This window comes from Myripristis murdjan, chromosome 19 (genome assembly GCF_902150065.1).
Source record: "Myripristis murdjan chromosome 19, fMyrMur1.1, whole genome shotgun sequence".
In the NCBI taxonomy this organism is placed as follows: Eukaryota; Metazoa; Chordata; class Actinopteri; order Holocentriformes; family Holocentridae; genus Myripristis; species Myripristis murdjan.
Genome location: NC_043998.1, coordinates 368,368 through 394,630, shown reverse-complemented (window position 1 = coordinate 394,630; position 26,263 = coordinate 368,368). Strand labels below are relative to the sequence as shown.

General features: G+C 42.3%; 1 protein-coding gene across 1 annotated transcript in view; it reads right to left on the bottom strand.

The window, feature by feature from the left end:
* The window catches only part of mtr (5-methyltetrahydrofolate-homocysteine methyltransferase), a 106,493-nt gene that overhangs the window by 78,267 nt on the left and 1,963 nt on the right, over positions 1 to 26,263 (bottom strand). The window contains exons 2-6 of the mRNA XM_030077580.1: positions 7,302 to 7,513; positions 5,171 to 5,260; positions 4,219 to 4,288; positions 3,610 to 3,702; positions 830 to 936 (exon numbers count right to left, since the gene is read on the bottom strand). Of these exons, the coding sequence (XP_029933440.1) occupies positions 830 to 936; positions 3,610 to 3,702; positions 4,219 to 4,288; positions 5,171 to 5,260; positions 7,302 to 7,513 (572 nt within the window). The remainder of the gene's footprint in view (positions 1 to 829; positions 937 to 3,609; positions 3,703 to 4,218; positions 4,289 to 5,170; positions 5,261 to 7,301; positions 7,514 to 26,263) is intronic.

Below are 26,263 nucleotides of genomic sequence, written 5' to 3'. Positions count from 1 at the left end.
AACCTAAGTAGAGGCAGAGACAAAACTTACAATACACTCCTGATCAAAATTTTAAGGCCAGTTGAGAAATTGCAAGAATTTACATTTTGCACTGTTGGATCTTAAGAAGGTTCTAAGTAGAGCTTCAAAATGCAAAAAAGAAGAAATGGGAGTGAGAAAAAAAAAATTGAGTAAGCAATTTATTGCAAGCAACCATTAAACTGAAATAGGCTGTTCATCAGCTGATCAAAAGTTTAAGACCACAGCCTTTAAAAGCCCAAATCTTGGCAAAAATGTGGATTCAGTGTCATTTCAGTGTCATTTGGTCTTAAACTTTTGATCAGCTGATGAACAGCCTATTTCAGTTTAATGGTTGCTTGCAATAAATTGCTTACTCAATTTTTTTTTTTTTTTTTTTTTTTTTTTTTTTTTGTTGTCTCACTCCCATTTCTTCTTTTTGCATTTTGAAGTTGTACTTAGAACCTTCTTAAGATCCAACAGTGCAAAATGGAAATTCTTGCAATTTTTCAACTGGTCTTAAAATTTTGATCAGGAGGGTATAATCTGACAAAAAAAAAAAAAAATCAATTTAGCATCAATAAGCAACAGCATCATGTCATTAACTACAGTACTGTCCCATTAAGTATTCAACACCTTAAATGTTTTCCACAGTGTCTATTACATCAGGTTCTGATTACAATTATCATGCAATCATCATGTATTTATAAACTGCAAATGAGGTCTGTTTCTGTGCATCATTTTAAGTGTTACCCATCTGTTTTGTTTGAAAATAAAGCATTTGAGAGTAAGGAAATTATATAATTATCAGATACAATAAGATGAGGGCTACCTTAGCGTTGGCAGTGTCGAATATGGTTTCCACCAAAAGGATGTCTACTCCTCCGTCTAATAAACCCCTGACCTGCTCTGAGTAGGCCTCTACTAGTTCATCAAAAGCTGGGGAAAGAGGACAAAGACACACACCACTCACCAATGAGTTTCACTAGAAATTCTGTCACAGAATGACATCAGGGCACAACCATGACTCTCTGACGGAAGTACTCCTCTATTATCACTAGGTCTTAACCCTCCTGTTATGTTCATATTTACGAGCATCTTTTATGTTTGGGTTTATATTTGACCCCAGCAGTTTAAACCTCCACAAAATTATTATAATTAAAATTGTTACCAAAGTTTATGTCAAGTACTTTATGTTTCTTTGTAGACTATCTAAATAGCCCTTTAAATAAAACCAACAAGTTCTCACTCCCAATGCGTCAACAGCCTGACGAATGGTCAGGGTCCCTTAGCGTCACATGCCGACTCATTAGGCACCTGTTTCTCGTCAGTTTTCGACGAGTTGGGTAACCCGACAAACTTACATAGAACTCCCACAACGTCTGAAATAGACGCCACCGGCAACACGTTCTCACTCTCAATGCGTCAACAGCCTGACGAATGGTCAGGGTCCCTTAGCGTCACATGCCGACTCATTAGGCACCCGTTTCTCGTCAGTTTTCAACGAGTTGGTTAACCCAGCAGACTTACATAGAACTCCCACAACGTGCCACGGGAAGCATTTGGGGCATCAACTAACTCTTTGTTGTCATGGTAACATGATGTTTTCTGCGTCTTATAACGTGGTAACAGAGTCTGCCCAACCTGATCTCACAGAAATCCGTGAAATGAGCACGACCTTGTACATAACCTGTTATGTGCACGTAACATAACCTGTTACGTGCCACGGGAAGCATTTGGGGCATCAACTAACTCTTTGTTGTCATGGTAACGTGATGTTTTCTGCGTCTTATAACGTGGTAATAGAGTCTGCCCAACCTGATCTCACAGAAATCCGTGAAATGAGCACGACCTTGCACATAACCTGTTTTAATCATAGATTTCTATGGTTTTAATTACGTGTGGTCACCACGCAAACAGTGTCCACTCAAAGTCAGCGGGCATCCGTGCTGGACACACGGATTCTCGGCTTCAAAGACGTCATGCTGTGGGTGGTGGTTCATAGATCCCGGAAGTGCAAATTTAATCGATATTCTGAAAAATAGTTCTGATTATTAGCCATAACGTTGTAACCATCCAAGGCAGACTTACCACGAGCTATGAGGTTGTGTAACGATGGCATGTGCTTCTGCCGAGTCCACAAGTCCCGTATAATATCAACTTTATTTTAAGAAAACACATTTTATTTGCGATGTCATATCACAGAGAAGCACTACATTACCCATAATCCTAATCAGCAAAGTGTCTGATTTGACAACTTTCATCAATAAAGTGCATGAAAGTTGTCAAATCTTCTTAAAAGAAGATTATAATATGCTGATATGTTACACCATTGAACACCACCCTTTCAGTCAGCGAAACACAGCAGATGGAAAAAACATGGAAACACGTCAAAAATAGCACTAAGGATTCATTTTATTTTTCATAATACATCTTTACTCGTGATATAAACATAGGCTACATGTTAAGGTTATACTTTTGCTGTTGAAAAACTACCGTATGTATGTTTTCTAAACCTAATTTCAAAACTTTTAGCCCTCTTCCCTAACCGGGAAGAGGGCTCCCAGAACTACAATCTGCGCAGAGGTGTCCTGCGCCATAGGTTGTAGTTCCAATATGTTATGTCTATTATATGATGTTGTGATCACTAATTTTGCAATCTTAATTATAGTTTTTGGGTGTGGGAAGAACACCTGTTTGGTCAGATTTTTTTTTTTTCTTAAGATAGTGAAATCATGTTTTTTCCATGTTTTGACACTAGTCAGTGGCGCACCTTTTGGTTTGCCATCGGGTATGACAGTAGAGGTTAAGAGCCCCATGTCTGTACCATTTTTTGTTGCATTAGTTGATGCCCCAAATGCTTCCCGTGGCATGTTGTGGGAGTTCTATGTAAGTCTGTTGGGTTACCCAACTCGTCGAAAACTGACGAGAAACGGGTGCCTAATGAGTCGGCATGTGACGCTAAGGGACCCTGACCATTCGTCAGGCTGTTGACGCATTGGGAGTGAGAACGTGTTGATAAAACATAACCCCCCCACACACTCCCCACCCCCATTTACACATCCAGTATTCCTATTACGCGACTATGGAAAAATATGCAAATCACCATAAAATCTCACTGATTGACCTAAAATTGCAAAGGAATATTCATTTTTGGTGTGTTAATGGCTTTATATTATTTCTAGGTACAGATTTTTGTTATTTATAACCGACGCGTTACAAAGTGTGCACAGAACATTGAAAACATATCATCATGTGAATTTCATGTTTACCCGGTAGTACCCGTTACATTAGGAAAACTCATTAAATATGAAGCAAAATAAATGATGTTAATCATTTATTTAGAGACATTAAACATTGGCTGGGGTCAAACTGACCCCAATATAATAGGAGGGTTAAAAGGACCATACGAGTGATTTTGACACCTTAACTACAATTTCCCCACATTTTACATTACAACATTGTCAAAGCTGAATTTTTGGTTGACACACCTACCTTGTAATGCTCAGCTGCTGCAGCTAACAAAGTTATCTCCATTCATAAACCACAGGATTGATTATTGGCTGTGTCTCTGAAAGGTAATATTCAAAACCAAATAAAAATTCATCTTACTGATGTTCCTAAAGTCAGGTCTCTCCACAGAGGGTGACACAGAAAGGGTTTTATTAGTGGGACCCACTGCTCCAGCCACATAGCGTTTACAACCTGGTTATGAAAACAAAACAGAACAAAACAAACCAAAGAAGCAAAAAATACTGGTTAATGTCATACATGTGGGAAAAAAATCAGAGATTTAACTACTATTTTTTTCATCTACTGTTATACTTTACTGTCTGGACGATTATTAGAAAAAAAATATCCACAGATACTCTTCACCAAATAGACACTTATCACCTTATCCAATGCACCGTAGCAATTATTCTGTCATGAAGTACTACAGCATATTTTTATAGTGTACCTGCTTTCCCTCCGACTGCCTTGTCTACTCAAACAATATCACAGGAAAGGGAGTGCTGTTGTACTGTATATCAGCACAGCTGTGATTTGGTCACAGACACAAGGTTACAGGATGATAGCCAAAACCCTAACGTAACCCAAAAACTGTTATCAAGGTGTTTTTCAGAATCAGGTCAAAATACGCATGCAGTGTATATTTAATAAAATCACAAAAAGTTGCACTGAATGTGCAAGTGGGGTAACCCTTCTACAAAGCTAGCTGACCAGTCTGTTTGGTGACATCCTCAGCCACCCTCCTGGCCAGTTCCGCCGACGCCCTGTTGAGGCGATAAGCCTGCACAATAAAGAGACAAAAACACTTGTTGTAAAGTCAAAGTATTTTTTATGCATATGACTGCAAGGCAAGCTTGAACTGGTAATAATCATTGTCATATCTTCTGTCACTGGGACAATGAATGTGGCAGTCTAAAAGTATATGCAAACCATGCTAGCACACTTCTATAAGCTATTCTATATACCATGAAAAGAGGTGTCTGAAATTATTTTCCATGTGATTTTATTTTACAGCGTGACAGTTTCACCTCCGAGAGACTCATACTAGCTTTCCTAAAACTTATTAACAGAGAGTTAAAAATTAATTCAAGTCTAGAGCCAAACAAATTCACATGATGATTGGGCCTCAACCTCCCTCTATTTTGCTTTATTACAGACATTTCAAAACCAGTGGCTCTGCTGACATTAACCCATTGGTTTATGGGTGACATTTAACATCAACCACACCTTATGTTTTCACTACTGTTCATTTGTCTGTCAGCCAGTTAGCAATAGAACTTAAAACTAATGGAGGGACTGGTAATGCGTTACAGGTAAGCTGAAAAATAACCTGACCTTAACTGGAGAGTGAACAATGGCTGGGTTAATCTGTAAATGCAGTCAGTGACATGTTTTGAGCATCTTTATAGAGATTTTGTGGCCTTACGTTGTGTTTTTATTTATCTAAACATCTGTTGTGCCTGTTTTGTCATAACATTTGTTTATTCTTGTCTTTGTGTGTGTTTTTTTTTTTTTTTTTTACACAAATGCACCCTTAGTTGTGGCACCTCCAATATCGTTGTATAAGTGCCTGTACAATGACAATAAAGGCTATCTTATCTTATCTTATGATCAATCGGCCTCTTTAATGAGTAATGCTAAAGGTGTTTGATGTACATCATACCATGTGCTCCAGTCCATAGTCAGCCTGGGCGATGCTGGTGCTGCTGAATGTATTGGTCTCTATAATGTCAGCTCCAGCTAGCAGATACTCCTATGGACAAACACAGAGGAGCGCACAGGGTTAGGTTATTAAATTCTGAAATAACAGAAGATATGGCTTCGGTAACATAGCCAATTTTGCTATAGTGCACTGTCACTATTGTTTATTTTCTTTTGCTGCAAAATCTATGGGTTATATTACCCCATTCAATCTGCCTCCAACACTGTGACTAAATGGGGACAGGGCCAGACGTGCAGTCTGACCAACTCCCTGAACTTGTCTGGCTTGTAAGATTCGACTTCCTGGGTTGAACCACTTAAAAGAACTGTTTCATAAGGATACAGCTTACTGAGCTAAGTATTCACAAATTCTCTGTAAATAAAGGGTCTTACTCATGAAACAAAGCAAATCAAATTTGTGTAGACTGTTCACAGAAGCTAAGTATTTATCAATATTTTAGTAACTGATCATTTAATAGGTCCTAATAAAATGCACAACTGCTCACTGGTCATATTTCATGTGTAAATTACAAATTAAACTCGTCACTGCTTGTCATTATAGACTACAATTTGAATAAAAACTGCTAGGCGATTAAAATGCCTTCAGTCTTAAACAAACATAACAGTAGCAATGTTTCTCCAGAAATGGATACAAAGCTCTCAACTAAAGTAGACAGTTGTGAAGAGCCTTGGCCTCCCTTAGTGACTGTCGACAATTTCTTGTAATATAATATCTTATCAAGTAAGATACCTTGTAGGGCTAAATGATATCGTTTCAGCATCGACATCGCAATGTGCAATAGTCACAATGCAAGACACGCAATGTCAAATAAGATAAATCAACTCAAGCACTTCTTGCTACAACTTTTTTGCTGCTTGATACAAAATGAGAACTCGAAAGGTTCTCATCTTCCATGACTCATCTATAAGAAAAGTCCATTTGATGTTGCATAATTTGTGTATCCAAGAACCCCTTAATCAGACCAAAGTTTGTTGCTAGTGACATGAAGGCTCTGCATGTACACAGCCATCAGTTCACTATTGCCCCTTTTCCACTAGTACCTACTCAGCTCGACTCAGCTCGACTCGGCTCGACTCTACTCGGTTTAAGAGCTTTTCCATTAGGTGGTAGTACCTGCTAGCAGGTCCCATTTAGCACCTACTCAGCCGGGGTTCCAAGCGAGCTGAGTCGAGCTGAGTCGAGCTGAAAATGTGACGTAAACGCCGTGCAGGCCACTGATTGGACAGGGAGTGACGAGAGCGACTCCTGCACGAAAACAAAACCCGACATTTAAAAAAAAAAAAAAAACGGCAACAGCGGCCGTGCGCATTGATCGTCAGTGAAGTTGTCAAAGTCGGAAAGTGGCAAGCAAACCGCGACCGCGGTCAAATAAAGACATGGAGACTTTTCTGAGCTTGGTGGCGGCCCAAAGAATCCAGAGGGAGCTGGACGGTGTGCCGGCGACTCCACCCACGGCGAGGTGCGACTCAACTGTAATGGAAAACCACCTAAACCGTGTCGAGGCGAGTAGAGTCGAGCCGAGTCGAGCTGAGTCGAGCCGAGTAGATACTAATGGAAAAGGGCCATATGTGCTCTAGTGAAGAGGTGCACTTGATCAGTTTATCAAACAACCAAAAAGGCCCCACTGGTCGCCAACCACAACCTAAAAATTAGGGGTGGTTAATCTGTGTGATTTCACGATTCGATTCGATTACGATTATTGAGGTCCCGATTCGATTAACAACCGATTTTCGATTATTAGCGATTCTCGATTACCGCGCTCCTTCTCGTCTGTGTCTTTCCTCTGCTGTCTCGCGGTGTTTGTCTAACCTCTCGCGAGGGGATCGAGCACGAATCGCTGATCGGCTTGGTGAAGCGTGAAGAACAGTGTCACCAAATAATCGATTCTTAAAAATTTAAAAATCGATTCATAATCATCCACAACATAATCGCGATTAATCGATCATCGATTTTTTTCACCACCCCTACTAAAAATGAGTACTGCTTGTTTTGGTTATTTGATAAACAGGTCATACTTAGTCATATCTGTACATGAACAACACGCATCTATGCGTGTATCTAGTTTAAGTACCTTGTGTATTTGGTAAATAATATCTGGCTGTGTGATGCTAAGCATGTCATTGTTGCCCTTCAATGGGAGGCGATGCTCTTTAAACTCTTCCCCCCTGAAATCTTCCTCCTCCAATTTCTTCTGCTGGATCATCGTCCCCATTCCACCATCCAGGACCATGATCCTTTGCTGCAGCACTTCTCGCAGCTCTGCTTCCAATGGACATCTGCATGCTGTAGAGAAAACATAATTTCCTATTGACTGTTGGGCAACCAGCAGGGTACTGACAGATTTTAGTGCAACCTCACATTTTCTTTAAGACAATTTAAGAGCATTTTAAACACAAACAAAGCTGTCAAAATCATATTTTCAGTTTAACATTGCTACATTATACAAAATTGTGTATGCCATGTGGTAAAATTCTGCTATGTATGATAGCCCTTTTCAACTGTCAAGAGTAACTTTTTTTGTTGTTGTTGTTTAAAGATTTTTTTTTTTTTTGGCATTTCTGGTTTATTTGACAGTCACAGTAGATATAGACAGGAAAGGCAGGGGAGAGAGAGGGGATGACGTGCAGGATGATGCCCCCGGGGCGCCCCCAACTGTCAAGAGTAACTTGGACTGTTTCAGAACCTATGGAGTTGTTGGAGCCTATTGATTCTTTGTATAATTATTTGAATGATTTGGAAATGCTAAGGATAATGATAACTGTTGAGGATATATTGTAGATGAACTATTATTTATATTTCTTTGCTGCTCACGTCCCTCCACCTGGCCAGGCCAACCTCCTCCTGTGATTAGGGAGTGAGGGCAGCTGGTTTCTTTTGGTTTTTCCTTGGTGCTGAAGGAGTGAGGCAAGTGAGGAGTGAAACAGTTTATCTACCGCTAAATTACGTTTTTTATTTGCTTATTGTTTGAAGTCAACCCGGAGAATATTTCCGTTCATTTAAATAAATTCAAGACCCTTTTGTTGAAACTGAAACATCTCCGCGAGTGCTTATTATTTAGCGAGTTTTTTTTTTTTTTTTGGACGCAAGAGTAGCCATAACAGGAGTTCTGGGATTGGTTTCTGATTCCATTTCCAACCATGACTTGCATGAACTGCATCACTGAAAAAAATCTATGCCATCCTGCTTGACTTTTGTCCCGCTGGGAGGTGGAACAGATGTGTAGCAACACATGACGTAATAAAGCTCCATTGCGTAATAAGCCTCAAAAATGCAGTAACTTTTATCATCCCTTTGCAATAACAGTCACATTTTGTAATAAATCCTTGAATGTAAAATGTAACACATTTTCCTGCATTTTTCATAGCACATAATACAGCAGCAATGTTCTGCTTCTGCGGCTAACAAAGACATGGCTATTCACAAACCAAAGAACTGATAATTCACTGCGTAAAGCAAATGTTTCCAGCAGAGACTGCAAGCTACCCTACAGACTGCAAGGCCGGATACCTATATTGGGACAGTTGTTCTGCGGAAAATGAATTCATCGTATGCATCGTCTCTACGTGGCTCTCTGTCGTTAAGCTTGTGATCCAGCATAATATCAAAAACTTTGTGCAGCTCTTGTCAATAAATGTACTCTAATATAAGTTCTTTTGCTACCTCTCCCAATCAAGTACTACCGAGATCAGAGGAGAGCTGTGCATTTCTGTGTTGTGTGGGTTAAGGACACAATATTTATGATAACTTTGATTACAAATGATCAAATTCACAATATCACCATACATTTCATGGCATTGACACAGTGTTTGTCTTCTGGGTTAGGTTTACCCATAATATAGCATAAATCCGTTCACATTACTCTGCCCAATTTCAAGTCATCAAAACAAAAATGTGCTGCTGCTTTTAGGAAACAGTGATGGACTATTGATGTGAAGAAGATTTGAAGTCTCTGAAAGTTAGTTTTCATATCGTAGTGGAATGAATGGAAACCAGTGGCTGAATTAAAGGTAAGAAAAATGATATCAGATTTCTAAACTACAGCTGCTTGCTTTGGAAAAAGATTATCAGAAAGGTGACACAAATACATTTTGTAGATATTAAACGTGCAATATCACTGGTATGGTCCTTTAAGACTAGGTAAGGGGAGTGCTTCTAATAGATGTCCAGCCTATTTGGACTTCCTTGACTCATCACTAACAGCTTTAACCATTTACAGTCTGGTACTTTGTTCTTTTATTGCTGACAGACAAATGGGGGCAGGACAGGGTCAACTAAAGGGTCAATACTCTAGAATCAGTGAGAGGAATGTCTAAGATAACTCCAAGTGATTACCAATTCCATTGATAGATTTAGAAATTGGCTCATTTCAAAGCCCATCAGGACCAAAGTGGTTCAGAGCAGACATAGATAGATAGATAGATAGATAGATAGATAGATAGATAGATAGATAGATATACTTTTTTGATCCCAACCAGGGAAATTCTGGAAAGGGTTAGGGTTACATCTGATTGACTTTTTTGATGTGGGGGAAAAAAAGGATTAGACATTATCGTGTCACATAAAGATATTGGCCTTAGTTAAAAAACAAAGAACACAGGTATTGCAAGACATCTTGGAAATATCTAATGTAAAAAAGGCCCACTTCAGATTTTGCAGCATGACCAAGGAGGAGAATAGGCTATATGGTAGCAGAAAGACAACTGATAAGCCATCAAGTGCCACGTAAGATCATGTGTGAACTTTTGAATTTCCAGTAAAGACAAGTTGACTAGGTTAAGCATTTGACTATTTACTGTAGAATCATGAGGGGGCCAAAGAGGTTTTACACTGGATGTCATCCTTTGAAGTAATAACATAACATGTCCCTTAGCAAGTTCTCCCTCCAGGGTCAGTGATCTGATGTCGGCTCTGAACCACTTTGGTCCACATAGGCTTTGGAGTAGTTTTTAAAGTGAGGTCCTGTCATGAATTTGGTCAGTTTTCGGCAAACTTTGGTTGACGACTTGCATTTTGGCACACCTTCAATGTGCTGTAACTTTATTAATTTTCATCCTAGAGTAATGAAACTTTGTGTATTTACTAAATGGAAGGTGCTAAATCAGATTTTGTTGTTGCTTTCTGTCTAAAATATAAGCTTTTGGAGCTACTGAGGACAAAACTTTGAATTTTTTTCAGGCTGTGCCTTATTGGGCCCACTCTCTCAGAACCAAGATATGTCACAAGGTAGATCTAGTATTTTTAGTAGTTTAAAACAGGTATCACTGTCAGTCTAAGAGTGAAATTTGTCAAAAACCCAGTGCCTCAACTCAGCGCCTTAGTGCACTCTATTGTATTGATCAATTGCTTAACATGCTCAAACATACTATAATACTGAGGTCAGCTCACTTTACCATCTAAATTAATTCATCCTCATTTTTCACTGTTATGAAACTTAATTATTGTGTGTTGCACGCTAAAGTTGAAAGCTTGTAAATTACATGGATTTTCGATATATTCAAAGTGCTCTAAAATTTACAATTTTCATAACACATTCACAATATTTGGTTGTTTACTGTACACAGCAGTAGAATATCCACTGAAAATTTGAAATAAATCCAAGGTGTGCCTCTGGAGATATGGGGTCAGATACCTAGACCCCCTGTTTACCATGTTAAGACATTATTTTCAACTTTACCAGGGCAGTAACTGGAATGGGTTCTTAATACAGACATTCTTTCTAATTATTTTAGTTTTAGGGTTGGTAATAAATAATTTAAACATGCTAGAACTAAACTTGTGACATATCTTAGTTCTGAGAGAGTGGTCCCAATAAGGCACAGCCTGAAAAAAATTCAAAGTTTGGTCCTCAGTAGCTCCAAAAGCTGATATTTCAGACAGAAAGCAACAACAAAATCTGATTTAGCATCTTTCATTTAGTACATATGCTAAGTTTCACTACTCTAGGATCAAAATAAATAAAGTTACAGCACACTGAAGGTGTGCCAAAATGCAAATCGACATACGATGCATGTCAAACAAAGTCAAAATTTGTAACAGTACCCCACTTTGAAAATTCGCCAAAAATCTATTTTTTCGTCCAAAGTGGGTGAAATTTGAGAAGTGTTCATAAAACATGGTTTTCTAACTACGGAATCAATGTCATTGAAATCTGAGTCCCCACAGTGACACCCATTTGATGACCTGACATGGGATGACCCCCCGCAAAGTTGGAAGCAGAGAATTGTTCAAAATGTCTTGATATGATGGCACATTAAGATTTCCCTTCACTGGAACTAAGGGGCTTTTGCAAACCGCAGAAAAACAACCCCTTAGCATTATCCCTCCGCCACCAAACTTTACAGGTGGCACAATGCAGTCAGGCAGATAATGTTCTCCTGGCATTCACCTAACCCAGACTCATCCATCCAACTGCCAAATAGAGAAGCATGATTGGTGGCTGTGGAAGCAAAATACACATTTCGGGTGGCTCAGACTTCCTGATTGATTCAGGACGTCTGATTGATTCAGCTAATTGACGGGCCCAGACGACAGGATGGGCCCAGCATTCAATCCTTTAGGCATGCACATGAACACTTACCATGTCTTTGTTCCCATTTGGAACCGCACCCCGCCTGATCACTGCCTTACAGTACCTTGATCACTGTCGTACAATACCTTCCCTCACCTTTTGTTCTCTACCTATTTACATACTGTCTGTACTCACTGTATAAAGGTCTCCCCCTGACATTGCTCTTGGTCAGCTCACCGTACCAGATACCCTCTGTGTCGGTCAGTTCACCAGTGTGCCGGTACACTTTAATAAACTCACACCATTACAGCAAACTCCTAGATTGGACTACTGTGATTTTCTTCAACAAATGGTGCCGTGACCCGGATGGCAACATACTTCCACGGAGACTCCTTTTTCCAGACCAAGGACACACCAGCAACTTGAATCTCCAAATTCTCAAAGAGGTAAGGGATCCTTTTGAAAACCCAATTGCTGTTGCTGTGTGTTGTCTGGAGGTCTGAAACTGGAGTACCAAAGAAGTTGACGCCATCCTAGATTTATGTAAGTTTGCTGTATGGTTGTGAAGAAAAAAAAAAAAAGGGGAATTACTGTAAAGGGTTCTTCTTGTGTGTGTGTGTGTTTAAAAGCTTCTAGGATTTGGGCGGCTTGCTTTTGTTAGCCTCAGAATCAGACCCACTCTTTCAAATAGGTTTAGCACTTAGGTGACAGAGGTAGTAAAAATTCAGTTTAAAAAATAATAATAATAAGGCTAGAAAAGACCAGGTTAGAGTCCTGTGATTCTGCCAGAAATAGAAAAGACCAGGTTAGAGTCCTGTGATTCTATTTAAGAAATTAAGGCTAGAAAAGACCAGGTTAGAGTCCTGTGATTCTGCCAGAAATAGAAAAGACCAGGTTAGAGTCCTGTGATTCTATTTAAGAAATTAAGGCTAGAAAAGACCAGGTTAGAGTCCTGTGATTCTGCCAGAATAGAAAAGACCAGGTTAGAGTCCTGTGATTCTATTCAAGAAACTGAGGATAGAAAAGACCAGGTTAGAGTCCTGTGATTCTGTCCGAATAGTAAAGACCAGGTTAGAGTCCTGTGATCCTGTTCAACTACCAATCCACTTGCCTCAGTGTTGAACCTGCAAGGAAGAGTGGGGAAGATTAGCTTTCCCAGATGCCTAGGAGTTATTTCGGATCCTTGTTGGGCGTTATTGTTTTGTGATTTTGTTGGATGTTATTGTTTTGTGTAGATGTAGCCTAAGTTTCATAGAAAGACAATGGGAAGTCATTTTAGTAGAAGGCCAGAGAGAGAACTGAGCGGTCCTGTCAAATATATGTGCAATAACTTTGGTGCTGATAGCATAAAATTTGTTACAACATATATTAAAGTAACTGCAGATGATGGTCTTCCCGAATTTCCCAAAATGGCACTTTTGACCAAACCTGAGTAGAAAATTTAAGAGAGATTGAGGTCAACAAACATTTTTCCTCCCTCAGACTTCGCTTACAGATCAAAATAAAAAGTAATAGCTAAACTGGAAGAAAGAAAAGACACAACGCAGATAGAAAATAAACCGAACGGCCAGTCAGTAGAGTCCTCTAACATAATAGCTAAATTGAGAAAAAAAAAAAAAAACACAACGCAGATAAAAAAAAAAAAAAAAAAAAATGAATCCAAAGCCTTTATCTTGTAAAAGAGATAAAAGAACCTAGTGATGATGACAACACTGATGATGATTAGCTTTAATGATGAGCTTTAAGGTGGTGACTACAGCGAAAGAAAATTGTAACCTGTCACAAAATCAGATTGATGAACTTCCTCCTAGTTACGTGCAAAATATGCTTGTGAACAGTCTTCCGCCATAGATTAAAGTAAAAGTACAACTGACACTTGGATGGACAGGAAAACCTATGTAGCTAGTAGAGATAGCCCAACATCATTGAGATAACACAGAGCAAAGATAATGTAAAATGCATGAAATGCTAATGTTTGCCCAAGTGTCTCACTACACAGGTGGAGCAACCAGAGGAGGATGCAGTGGCAGAGGAACCTACAAAAGAGGGAGGTGGAGCCAAAAACATGGGCCAAGAGATCATTAACATCATGATCAAAGTCACAACTCACCCTTTTCAAACAACCAACATGAGAACTGCTTCCACTGTGGTGAGCCAAATCATTGGATGAGTAACTGCCCATATAGAGCCTCCCAGAACCTTACCATGCCTACGGCACCTCCATTGAGAAGCCAGATGGAACACCAACAAACCCCACAGCACAGTCAGTAGAACTGTCAGGACAGCAACAGAAATTGAAACTGAAATTGAAATTGAATCTGGAGAAACTGTAAGAGCTGTGGGGATTGGAGGGATTCCTATGGATCTAGCTGTAACTAACCCTGCTACACTACTGTCTACAGAAGATGATGATGACCCCATAACTATATGGATGTCATCTCATGTTCATCCAAACTTTATCCTGAACTTTCCGAAACTCCCTTCTCTAACCCTGACCTCATTTTCTATACTAATGACTCTGCTTATGGAGAAAATGGAGTGCCGTACGCAGGGTATACAATCTGTCATAATTTCTCAATTACTGAAAGTGCTGCCCTGCCACCCTCAAGCTCCGCCTATGTAGCTGAGTCACACATATCGATGAGAGCCTGCCACCAAGCAAAAGGTAAAACTGTTACCATTTTCACAGACCTCAGGTATGCTTTTCGATGTTTACATGACTTGGTATACTGTGGGCAAACCGAGGATTCATTACCTCCTCTGGGACAAATGTTAAACATGCGAATTGGATCGGGGAATTATTAGATGCATGCCAGTTACCCTCATCTATTGCTGTTGTAAAATGTGATGCCCACACCAAATCCAATGACCCTGTTTCACAAGGCAATGCAATGGCTGACCATGCAGCCAAGGCAGCTGCCAAATTTGGTATTCCTGTCCATGTAAAACTCTGTCTTTCCATACCTGCTAACGACTTTGCTTCTCCTAATGACGTGGCTCTCTTACAGAGAGACTGCTGATGTGAAGGAGCAGCAGTCATGGTTTTCTCATGGTTGTAAATATGTAAATACTGTTTGGGTCCACAACGACGGCCGCGTTGTGGCACCCAAGTCCTTGTACCCGTGGCTAGCACGCATGTCACATGGCTTGTTGCATGTGAGCAAAGGGGGGATGTGTCAAACAGTGTTGGTATGCTGCGGGATTTACATCCCATATAAAATTATTGTGAACAATGGCTAATCTGACAACAGCACAACCCTGGGAAACCAGTACAGACCACAATGTGGACACATCCTCCCCCTCGGGGACCTTTTTGAAGCTTTTGAAGAAAATGTGATACTTTTGAAGAAAATGTGATGGATATGACAATATTCTGGTATGTGTTGATATGTTTTCAAACTGGCCCGAAGCCTGGGCTTGAACAAAGACTGACTCTGTATTGTAGTGAAATGCCTGCTGAAAGACATTGTCTCAAGACTTGGATTTCCACAGAGCATCAATTCAGACAGAGGTAGTCATTCCACTGGACAAATTACGACTAAAATCTGTAAACCATTTGGGATTAAACAGCGACTATATCGTCCATACCACGCACAGTCTGCAGGACTAGTTGAAAGACAGTGTTGTTGCCCCTAGTCTAATGTCAGTGAGGCCCACACCCATCAAGAAACACAAATTCACACCTCATGAGATTATTACAAGTAGCCCAATGGTTGTGCCAAGCACAAATATGCGTGAAGAAGATGGATCTCTGTGCTATGGATGAGTCGATGAGATCATTTTGTTATGCTCTAACCTCTGCTGTTAAGTCAATACACAGACAAGGAAAAGCTGACCAGTCTCCTTCTAGTGACAAACAGTGCCACAACATCCAACCAGGAGACTGGGTCTGTGTCCGAGAGTTCCGGTGGAAGAGCGCCCTGAAAACCCCGGTGGTCCAAGCCTCAGCACATCCTGCTTACCACCAACACAGCAAGTTGGAGCCTCTTCATCATCATCTACCGAACCACAGAGTGTTGGCTACATCCTTTGGCTGGACTTCCTCCCCTGGAGAGCAGTTCAGCCCCTGGAATCCCTGAAGTAGAGGTCCAACATTCTCCAGCTCACCAACAGTCGGAGGAGGGACAGAGGAGCAGCGCAGGCACCGGAGTCCCAGAAGTAGAGGCCCAACATTTCCCAGCTCACAAACAGTCGTCAGAGAAACAAGAGAGCAGCGCAGGCACCGAGTCCCAGAAGAAGAGGTCCATCATACCCACTCACAGACATCAGGGGAGCAGCACAGATATTACAAACGGGATCTTACAGAGTACCATGAAAGGAAGGTTACTGATGCATGTGAAACACCACCCTCAACTAACACATGTGTTCAACTGACAAAATTGGTAGCTGATAATAGCCCAAACCCCAGAAACTGTTATGTGGATTCATTCCACACAACAGAAGGACTCCCTTTGATGGCTTTGCCTATTTTGCCCTGTGACTATTGCCACATATTACACTCTAACGCCCCTTATAAAAACTGTTCCTGTCCTAACCCACCACAAACCAGACAACTACACTGTGATCAACTTTATGCCGACTGTTATTCCTGCAGCACCCTTTACCCCTCTCACCCTCACAGGAGTCCCAAGAACCTTAGAATGGTGCATTGAAGGAAAAGGAAACATTCACTTGGGAACATCCAAATATGACTCGACATACTCTTCATCAGAAATACCATCTGTTCCACTAAGACCGTATTCATCATCCAATCCAACTGATGATAAAAATCACTTTGTCACAATGATCAATCATTGTTCAATACCACTACCAAAAGGTGTGTACTGTATGGGTGGAATGAAGGCTTATGAATACTTGCCAGAAGGATGGTCTGGAATATGTGGCCTGGGTCATGCGAGACCAGCCATGACAGTCTTTACAGGGCCACCCGAGGTTCGCCTTGTCAAAAGAGACTTATATACACACGCACAAACACCATGGACAAGATTTTTGGGCTCCCATTCCAAGCTACGGAGTCATGGCATCCTTGGACTAAATGAGACCTTTCTCATGCAGCTGAAGATTTTCCAAATTCTACTCCAAAGGGCATATCCGTGCTCACGCCGGAAATGACCGCCATAAAGATGACAACTCTACACAATTGTGCTATAAGTAACCATATGTCAAATACTCCGAAGACGTTACATAACCCTTCCACCACTAGTTTGTTTGACTGGGTCAAAGAAAATTTGGGGCCTTGGGTTATTTAATCTTTGAGATTGTGATATTTGGTCAGCAGTTTGTCAAGTAATCTTCTAATCAACTGTCTCAAGAGCATTTGGAACTCTTTTGCAACTAAATCAACTACTAAGATTGAGTCCTCCTCTAACAAGTCAATCTGCCCCTCAAATGGAAGAAGAAACTTCAGATTTTTGTCCAAAATTGAGATTGATTTTGACGAAGCAAATCTTTTTTTTTTTTAAATCTCTGTTACGCTTATGGTATTGTCTTGTCTTTGTATCAGAAATGGATGTAACCCTCATGTTTTCCAACACAAAAAAAAAAAAAAAAAAAGTGTGAATTGTGGAAGCAAAATACACATTTCGGGTGGCTCAGACTTCCTGATTGATTCAGGACGTCTGATTGATTCAGCTAATTGACGGGCCCAGACGACAGGATGGGCCCAGCATTCAATCCTTTAGGCATGCACATGAACACTTACCATGTCTTTGTTCCCATTTGGAACCGCACCCCGCCTGATCACTGCCTTACAGTACCTTGATCACTGTCGTACAATACCTTCCCTCACCTTTTGTTCTCTACCTATTTACATACTGTCTGTACTCACTGTATAAAGGTCTCCCCCTGACATTGCTCTTGGTCAGCTCACCGTACCAGATACCCTCTGTGTCGGTCAGTTCACCAGTGTGCCGGTACACTTTAATAAACTCACACCATTACAGCAAACTCCTAGATTGGACTACTGTGATTTTCTTCAACATGGCTAATCAACTAGACATCGTGGTAGTCAACAAACAGCAGAAGAAGGCAACTGTGGTAGATGTAGCAATCCCCAGCAAGAGCCACATCAGGAAGGAAGAACAGGAGAGGCTTGAAAAATACTGAGGGCTGAGAGGAGCGAGAGAAGATGTGGGGAGTGAAGGCAACAGTGGTGCAGGTGGTAATCAGTGCTCTCCAGCCTGTGACCACCAAACTGGGAGAGTGGCTCCAGTAGATTCCAGAAGCAACATCTGAGATCTCAAAAGCACAGCCCTTGGAACAGCTAAGATACTGCAAAGAACCCCCAGGCTCCCAGGCCTCTGGTAGAGAACCATGCTTGAAGGAGACACAAGACACACAGTATAGGCTAATTGCTCCAAAGACAGTTATATTGACAGTATGTCTCACCCTGGACCTATTTATTCCAATGGAAGGAAAGTTTTTTTCCGTTCGCCACTAGATGGGGCAATGGTAGCATCATTTCTTGCTCCACAGCCAGTTTTATTGACAGTATGCCTCCTACTTGCTATAACTGCTGTATTTACAGAAGTCAGAAGTCAGTGTCACGGGGGTCCGGGGAGGGGGTCGGCCCCCCCATAACGGGAGTTGCTAGTTAGCTAGCTAGCTGGAAGACTAGGCCATGCATGCTTTTGCTAACGTTAGCACTTACTTAGCTAACGTTAGCTAGTCTAGCTACTTCTGTCTCGCATAGGTTCAGGGCACTAACACTGTAAACTCGGTTTAGGCTAACGTTACTATGTACCGTATTGATCTGAATATAAGACGATATTTTTTCCATTGAAAATGCCCGGAAAAAACGCCCTCGTCTTATATTGGGGGTCTAAGCAAATACACATGTATTGTGCTTGCATATGTTCCGTGCTTGAATACAGTACACTTCCCCCGCTCTGGCACGGTTGGAAGGGGTGTGCTCCAGCACGGTACGGGTGTTCATGCACGAGCACATGCATGGTCACGCACGCGGCGCGCGAATGTGGATACAACATAAATCATGCAACTTTCCTCCTGCCTCCGCAAAATCGTTTAATGCGCGGCGCGATTACCGGCGAATGGCCGCGTCGCGCAATCAATAATCAACCGTGTTGTCTGTGTCGCTGTCCATGGTGCTGCTGCAACCGCGTATAAACAAAAGTTGATTTATGGTGAAAGGTATATATGGCAGTCTGTGTGCGCCGCGCACCTGTCAGATCCGGCAGACCTGACCGGGTGGGCGCGGTGTCAACTGAGGCACCAGCCGGTATCAGGTGGGCCGGCCGGTGTGCGCCGCCACCCACTTGAATGTAGCAGCCAGCTGACATGCCGCTCCGGCTGTCAGTTGGACGCTTTCTGAAGTTACCTCCGAAACTGTCAAGGTAAATAAACATCCCTTAACCCTGGCCCTGAGTGCAATGTGAGGCGGTGGCGGTCTCAGAAAGAAGAGCTAAAAAATGCCCACAGCCAGAGAAGGGCTTTTCGTGGTCCACAAACTGGTCGATTCAACGAGACTGACAGGAGGGTGTGCGATTTTGTGAATGAGAAACGTAGTGAAGGACTGCCCGTTACGAGGGCTGTGATGCAGCAGAAAGCACTTGAAGCTGCCACAGAGCTCAACATACCCCGCACTGAGTTTAAAGCTAGCATGGGCTGGTGTTGCAGAATGCAGTGGCGGATTTAAGAAATTTGGGGCCCAAGGCAAAGGCAGGCATGGGGCCCTCTGAGATGAGAGGACAACACACAAAACAGGGGCCCCGAGACACACATAATACGATAAGCATTCTGCTGACATTTTAGCGAAAGTATTTTAATCAAAAACATAATTAATGTGCGCAAATAAGTAATAACTGTATTAACCATAAGTGTATGAGGAGTTTTATGGGGCCCTCAGGAACTTGGGGCCCTAGGCAACCGCCTAGTTTTGCCTAATGGTAAGTCCGCTCCTGGCAGAATGTCCATATAAAAAGTATTTTTCCAAAAAAGGGTCTTGAAAAAGAGGGGTCGTCTTAAAATCAGGGTCGTCTTTTATTCGGGTCAATACGGTACTATGCTACACCAACATTGATGGACTTTTGTGTTGAAATCAAGGTAAGATGGCATTTGATATTAATGTAATTGGTTGTTGCTGCTGACTGTGTGCTCATTGTGCTGGGTTGCTTGTAGGGCTGGTGGCGAGCGAACGTATCTTTTATAGATTTCCGAGGAAAATATGCTGATATGTGGTGAACCTACTGTATCAGCAGGATAAACATGTGTCAGTTGTTACATGGTCTGTCACCCCCACATTGCACCAGATTGCACCATTTCATTATACAGTTGAAAAAAATCTCTAACACCCCGTCCCCCGTGTTGCCCCCCCAAGTCAAAAAGTCAAACTGCACCTATGGACTTATGTAGCAAGCATATGCTTAGAGCTAAATGGCTAACATTAATTAGCAAGACAAGCAGACCATGCTGGAATTAACATTAGAAATTTGCAGAATTGCAGGTTAGCCAATAAGCGGGAACTTAATGTAGTTGGGGAAAAAAAACGTCTTGCAGCATGAGCTTGATTAAAACAACAAGATTTAATACAAATTCAGTTGAATTTCTACCCTGCACTGTGAATTTCTCCATCCAATGAACAGATCATTTCTAGAATCCTGCACACAGCAGCAGGACTACTGAAGTCACATGACTCAGCCTCCATTTGAGCCCATGGATGACATCCTCAAGTTTTGGTGATATGACTGGGGTAAATATATTTGCCCCTATGGTATTAAAGTTTAACAAAATGTGTTTATACATTAGCCATTTAAGAGGCAATCTAACATTGTGCTAGCAAGCTTAACTGTGATGTTGTTTCTTCTGCCTTCTGCTAGCCAGTTTTCATACAAATACAGTTATTATACAAGAATGTAGGTTATAGTTTGCTTTAGCATGCTGACTGAGGAGTGCTCATTAATTCATCTTGTGCATTTCTATTCATTTATTCAGTATCGTGAAGGGCTGAAAAGCATAAACCAGAGGCTTGAGAAGTCAAAATGTAATTTTTAAAATTAGTGTCAGCTTCATGGAATGGGTTTCCATGGCCGAGCAGCTGCAGCCAAGCCACACATCACCAAGTGCAATGCAAAGCGTCGGATGCAATGGTGTAAAGCACGCCGCCACTGGCCTCTAGAGCAGTGGAGACACGTTCTCTGGAGTGATGAATCACGCTTTTCCATCTGGCAATCTGATGGATGAGTCTGGGTTTGGAGGTTGCCAGGAGAACGGTACATTTCAGACTGCATTGTGCCGACTGTGAAATTTGGTGGAGGAGGAATTATGGTGTGGGGTTGTTTTTCAGGAGCTGGGCTTGGCCCCTTAGTTCCAGTGAAAGGAACTTTGAATGCTTCAGGATACCAAAACATTTTGGACAATTCCATGCTCCCAACCTTGTGGGAACAGTTTGGAGCGGGCCCCTTCCTCTTCCAACATGACTGTGCACCAGTGCACAAAGCAAGGTCCATAAAGACATGGATGACAGAGTCTGGTGTGGATGAACTTGACTGGCCTGTACAGAGTCCTGACCTGAACCCGATAGAACACCTTTGGGATGAATTAGAGCGGAGACTGAGAGCCAGGCCTTCTCGACCAACATCAGTGTGTGACCTCACCAATGCGCCTTTGGAAGATGGTCAAAAATTCCTATAAACACTCTCCTCAACCTTGTGGACAGTCTTTCCAGAAGAGTTGAAGCTGTAATAGCTGCAAAAGGTGGACCGACATCATATTGAACTCTATGGGTTAGGAATGGGATGGCACTTCAGTTCATAGTATGAGTAAAGGCAGGTGAGCGAATACTTTTGGTAATATAGTGTATATAAATATATATATACATATACACTATATTACCAAAAGTATTCGCTCACCCATTCAAATGATCAGAATCAGGTGTCTTAATCACTTGGCCTGGCCACAGGTGTATAAAATCAAGCACTCAGGGATGCAGACTGTGAAACAAGACATTTGTGAAGGAATGGGCTGCTCTCAGGAGCTCAGTGAATTCCAGCGTGGAACTGTCATAGGATGCCACCTGTGCAACAAATCCAGTCGTGAAATTTCCTCGCTCCTAAATATTCCACAGTCAACTGTCAGCTCTATTATAACAAAATGGAAGCGTTTGGGAACAACAGCAACTCAGCCACCAAGTGGTAGGCGACGTAAAGTGACGGAGAGGGGTTAGCAGATGCTGAAGCGCATAGTGCCGACTTTCTGCACAGTCAATTGCTACAGAGCTACAAACTTAATGTGACCTTCAGATTAGCCCAAGTACAGTACGCAGAGAGCTTCATGGAATGGGTTTCCATGGCCGAGCAGCTGCAGCCAAGCCACACATCACCAAGTGCAATGCAAAGCGTCGGATGCAGTGGTGTATAGCACGCCGCCACTGGCCTCTAGAGCAGTGGAGACGCGTTCTCTGGAGTGATGAATCACGCTTTTCCATCTGGCAATCTGATGGACGAGTCTGGGTTTGGAGGTTGCCAGGAGAACGGTACATTTCAGACTGCATTGTGCCGACTGTGAAATTTGGTGGAGGAGGAATTATGGTGTGGGGTTGTTTTTCAGGAGCTGGGCTTGGCCCCTTAGTTCCAGTGAAAGGAACTTTGAATGCTTCAGGATACCAAAACATTTTGGACAATTCCATGCTCCCAACCTTGTGGGAACAGTTTGGAGCGGGCCCCTTCCTCTTCCAACATGACTGTGCACCAGTGCACAAAGCAAGGTCCATAAAGACATGGATGACAGAGTCTGGTGTGGATGAACTTGACTGGCCTGCACAGAGTCCTGACCTGAACCCGATAGAACACCTTTGGGATGAATTAGAGCGGAGACTGAGAGCCAGGCCTTCTCGACCAACATCAGTGTGTGACCTCACCAATGCGCTTTTGGAAGAATGGTCAAAAATTCCTATAAACACTCTCCTCAACCTTGTGGACAGTCTTCCCAGAAGAGTTGAAGCTGTAATAGCTGCAAAAGGTGGACCGACATCATATTGAACTCTATGGGTTAGGAATGGGATGGCACTTCAGTTCATAGTATGAGTAAAGGCAGGTGAGCGAATACTTTTGGTAATATAGTGTATATATATATACCTTCTCATTCAATGCGTTTTCTCTATTTTCATGACTATTTACATTGTAGATTCTCACTGAAGGAATGAACACATGTGGAGTTATGTACTTAACAAAAAAAGGTGAAATAACTGAAAACATGTTTTATATTCTAGTTTCTTCAAAATAGCCACCCTTTGCTCTGATTACTGCTTTGCACACTCTTGGCATTCTCTCGATCAGCCAATCAGCTAACTAAAGAAAAACGAGTGGCCATCATTAGTTTCAGAAATGAAGGTCAGTCAGTCCGGAAAATTGCAAAAACTTTAAATGTGTCCCCACGTGGAGTCGCAAAAACCATCAAGCACTACAACGAAACTGTCACACAAGAGGACCGACCCAGGAAAGGAAGACCAAGAGTCACCTCTGCTTCTGAGGACAAGTTCATCCGAGTCACCAGCCTCAGAAATCGCACGTTAACAGCAGCTCAGATCACAGACCAGATAAATGCCACACAGAGTTCTAGCAGCAGACCCATCTTTGGTTCCAACCGCCGTGTCTTTGTGAGACGCAGAAAAGGTGAACGGATGGATTCCACATGCCTGGTTCCCACTGTGAAGCATGGAGGAGGAGGTGTGATGGTGTGGGGGTGTTTTGCTGGTGACACTGTTGGGGATTTATTCAAAATTGAAGGCACACTGAACCAGCATGGCTAACACAGCATCCTGCAGCGACATGCAATCCCATCCGGTTTGCGTTTAGTTGGACCATCATTTATTTTTCAACAGGACAATGAGCCCAAACACACCTTCAGGCTGTGTAAGGGCTATTTGACCAAGAAGGAGAGTGATGGAGTGCTGCGGCAGATGACCTGGCCTCCACAGTCACCGGACCTGAACCCAATCCAGATGGTTTGGGGTGAGCTGGACCGCAGAGTGAAGGCAAAGGGGCCAACAAGTGCTAAACACCTCTGGGAACTCCTTCAAGACTGTTGGAAAACCATTTCAGGTGACTACCTCTTGAAGCTCATCGAGAGAATGCCAAGAGTGTGCAAAGCAGTAATCAGAGCAAGGGGTGGCTATTTTGAAGAAACTAGAATATAAAACATGTTTTCAGTTATTTCACCTTTTTTTGTTAAGTACATAACTCCATATGTGTTCATTCATAGTTTTGATTCCTTCAGTGAGAATCTACAATGTAAATAGTCATGAAAATAAAGAAAACACATTGAATGAGAAGGTGTGTCCAAACTTTTGGCCTCTACTGTATATATACATATGTGTATACACACACACACACACACACACACACACACACATTAATCGCCCGGCCGCATATAGCCGCCTTCTTTTAAACGCCTGGGGTCTGCACCAGGAGCGGCTGGCCCATAGTGGGCGATAGTGCATCGCCCTCCTAAAGCCAAACGAAAAAAAAAGAGAAAAAAGAGCTTATTTTGCCGGTCTAGGTCTTAATATTATTGTCCAATCAGCAGCCCGAATATCACTGTGACAACAGCAGCCTGAATGTCACTTTCCAACCAGCAGCCCCGCCCCCTTGGGGCGATCTCGGGCAGTTTGAAAATCGTCCCAGGCGCTCTCATAGACTTACATGGTGAGATTTTTTTTTTCACATTTTGGACCCTACAATTCATTTCTACGGGCCCAGGGAGGGCTTGCCCCAACGTGATTTCGTCATACGCACCGTTGCGTGCGCGGACGATACGTGCAGCGTCGGGCGGGAGACAGCAAGATGAACATGGCTAGGAACTGCAGGCAGCAACCTACTGTATTTGAGGCATTTAACGTATTGACCCGCATGAAAGACGACCCTGATTTTAAGACGACCCCTCTTTTTCAAGACCCTTTTTTGGAAAAATACTTTTTATATGGACAAAATCTTGTTTGAATAAAAAAGCCACCGGTCGGCATCAGGCGGGCCAGCTGCGGCACTGGCCGGTACCACGGCCACCCTGTCAGGTCTGCCGGATCTTACAGCTGAGCGGCCGGCTCGGCCGGCTCACCTGATGCCGGCCAGTGCCGCGCCCACCCGGTCAGGTCTGCCGGATCTGACAGCTGAGTGGCGCACACTTACTGCCATATATACCTTTCATTATAAATAAACTTTTTTTCATACGCGGCTGCAGCAGCACAACAGACAATGACACAGACAACATGGTTGATTATTGACTGCGCAATGCGGCCATTCGCCGGTAACCGCGGCATCAGGCGAGCCTACCTACAGTACAATACATGTGTATTTGCCTAGACCCCCAATATTTGACGAGGGCATTTTTTCAGGGCATTTTCAATGGAAAAAATGTCATCTTATGTTCGGATGAATACGGTAACTTGATATAGCTGTACAAAAATACTACCATGTGTACAATTCATGTCTGGTGTTGCCATCTAGTGGTTGAACATGAAGACCACATTAAAAATGCAATGTAACACTGTAAAGTTAGCTATCTGACTTTTATTTATTATTATTTTACCCATTGAATGGGTCATCTTAGCCATCATCGCAATAGTTGCCCCCCCTGAGAAATTTGTCAGGAGCCGCCACTGGTCTGCACCCATTTTGCATATTAAACGCCCACCTGAATAACCGCTGGGGCAATTATTTGCATTATATTGAGGTAACCCAAAATAAGGCTATTCACCTTATTTTTGCAGAAGTAAACAGTTAGCCGCACAATAACTGTGCAGCACTTCCGTTTTCTAGCCGCCTGGTTCTTTTAAACGCCTGGGGTCCAAGTTGATTTTGCTTATTAAACAACAGCTGGAGCTAACGTTAACGTTTCAGAAAGGGAGCCTGTGTGTGTGTGTGTGTGTGTGTGTGTGTGTGTGTGTTTGTACCTAGACACACGAGAGAAGATAACTTTGCCCACTTAATGCCGATATCAATAGATTAACCTGTCGGTTTATGCGGTGGTAGCTTATTTCGACAAAGTATGCACTATATGCGGCGCATATGGGCGCCGCGCTGGAGGGGCCGCTAAAGTGAGGGGAAATGATTTCGAATCAGCATTTTCTTTATTTAACAGCTGTTTATGCATGTGCAAATGATATGATCAATAACAGCAGCACGTCACTGATTAGGCGCCCCTCCGCTCCTTCACCCCCCAACACACACACACACACACACACACACACCCCCCCCATAGGCGCTCCAGTGCGCGCCCCCTCGAGCATGCGCAGGAGCACCAGTGTTTTCATTTGAATGGTGTTGTCATCTGATGACAGGGAGTTTATGATGGAGAGGCAGAAAAGAAAGTTCTCGGGGGCGCAAAACAGAAAACGGAAGAGGGAGAAGGAGAAAGTTTTCGTAGAGATGAAAAAAAGCTCTTCACAGTGGTTGAAAGACAGCAGGTACATTATGTCAGTTTATCAAGAGGAGGCTTGCAAATATTCAGGTTAGCTAAAGCTAGGCTACTACTAGTAAAACCACAGGTTACTGTTGTCTTGCAGCTGTATACTG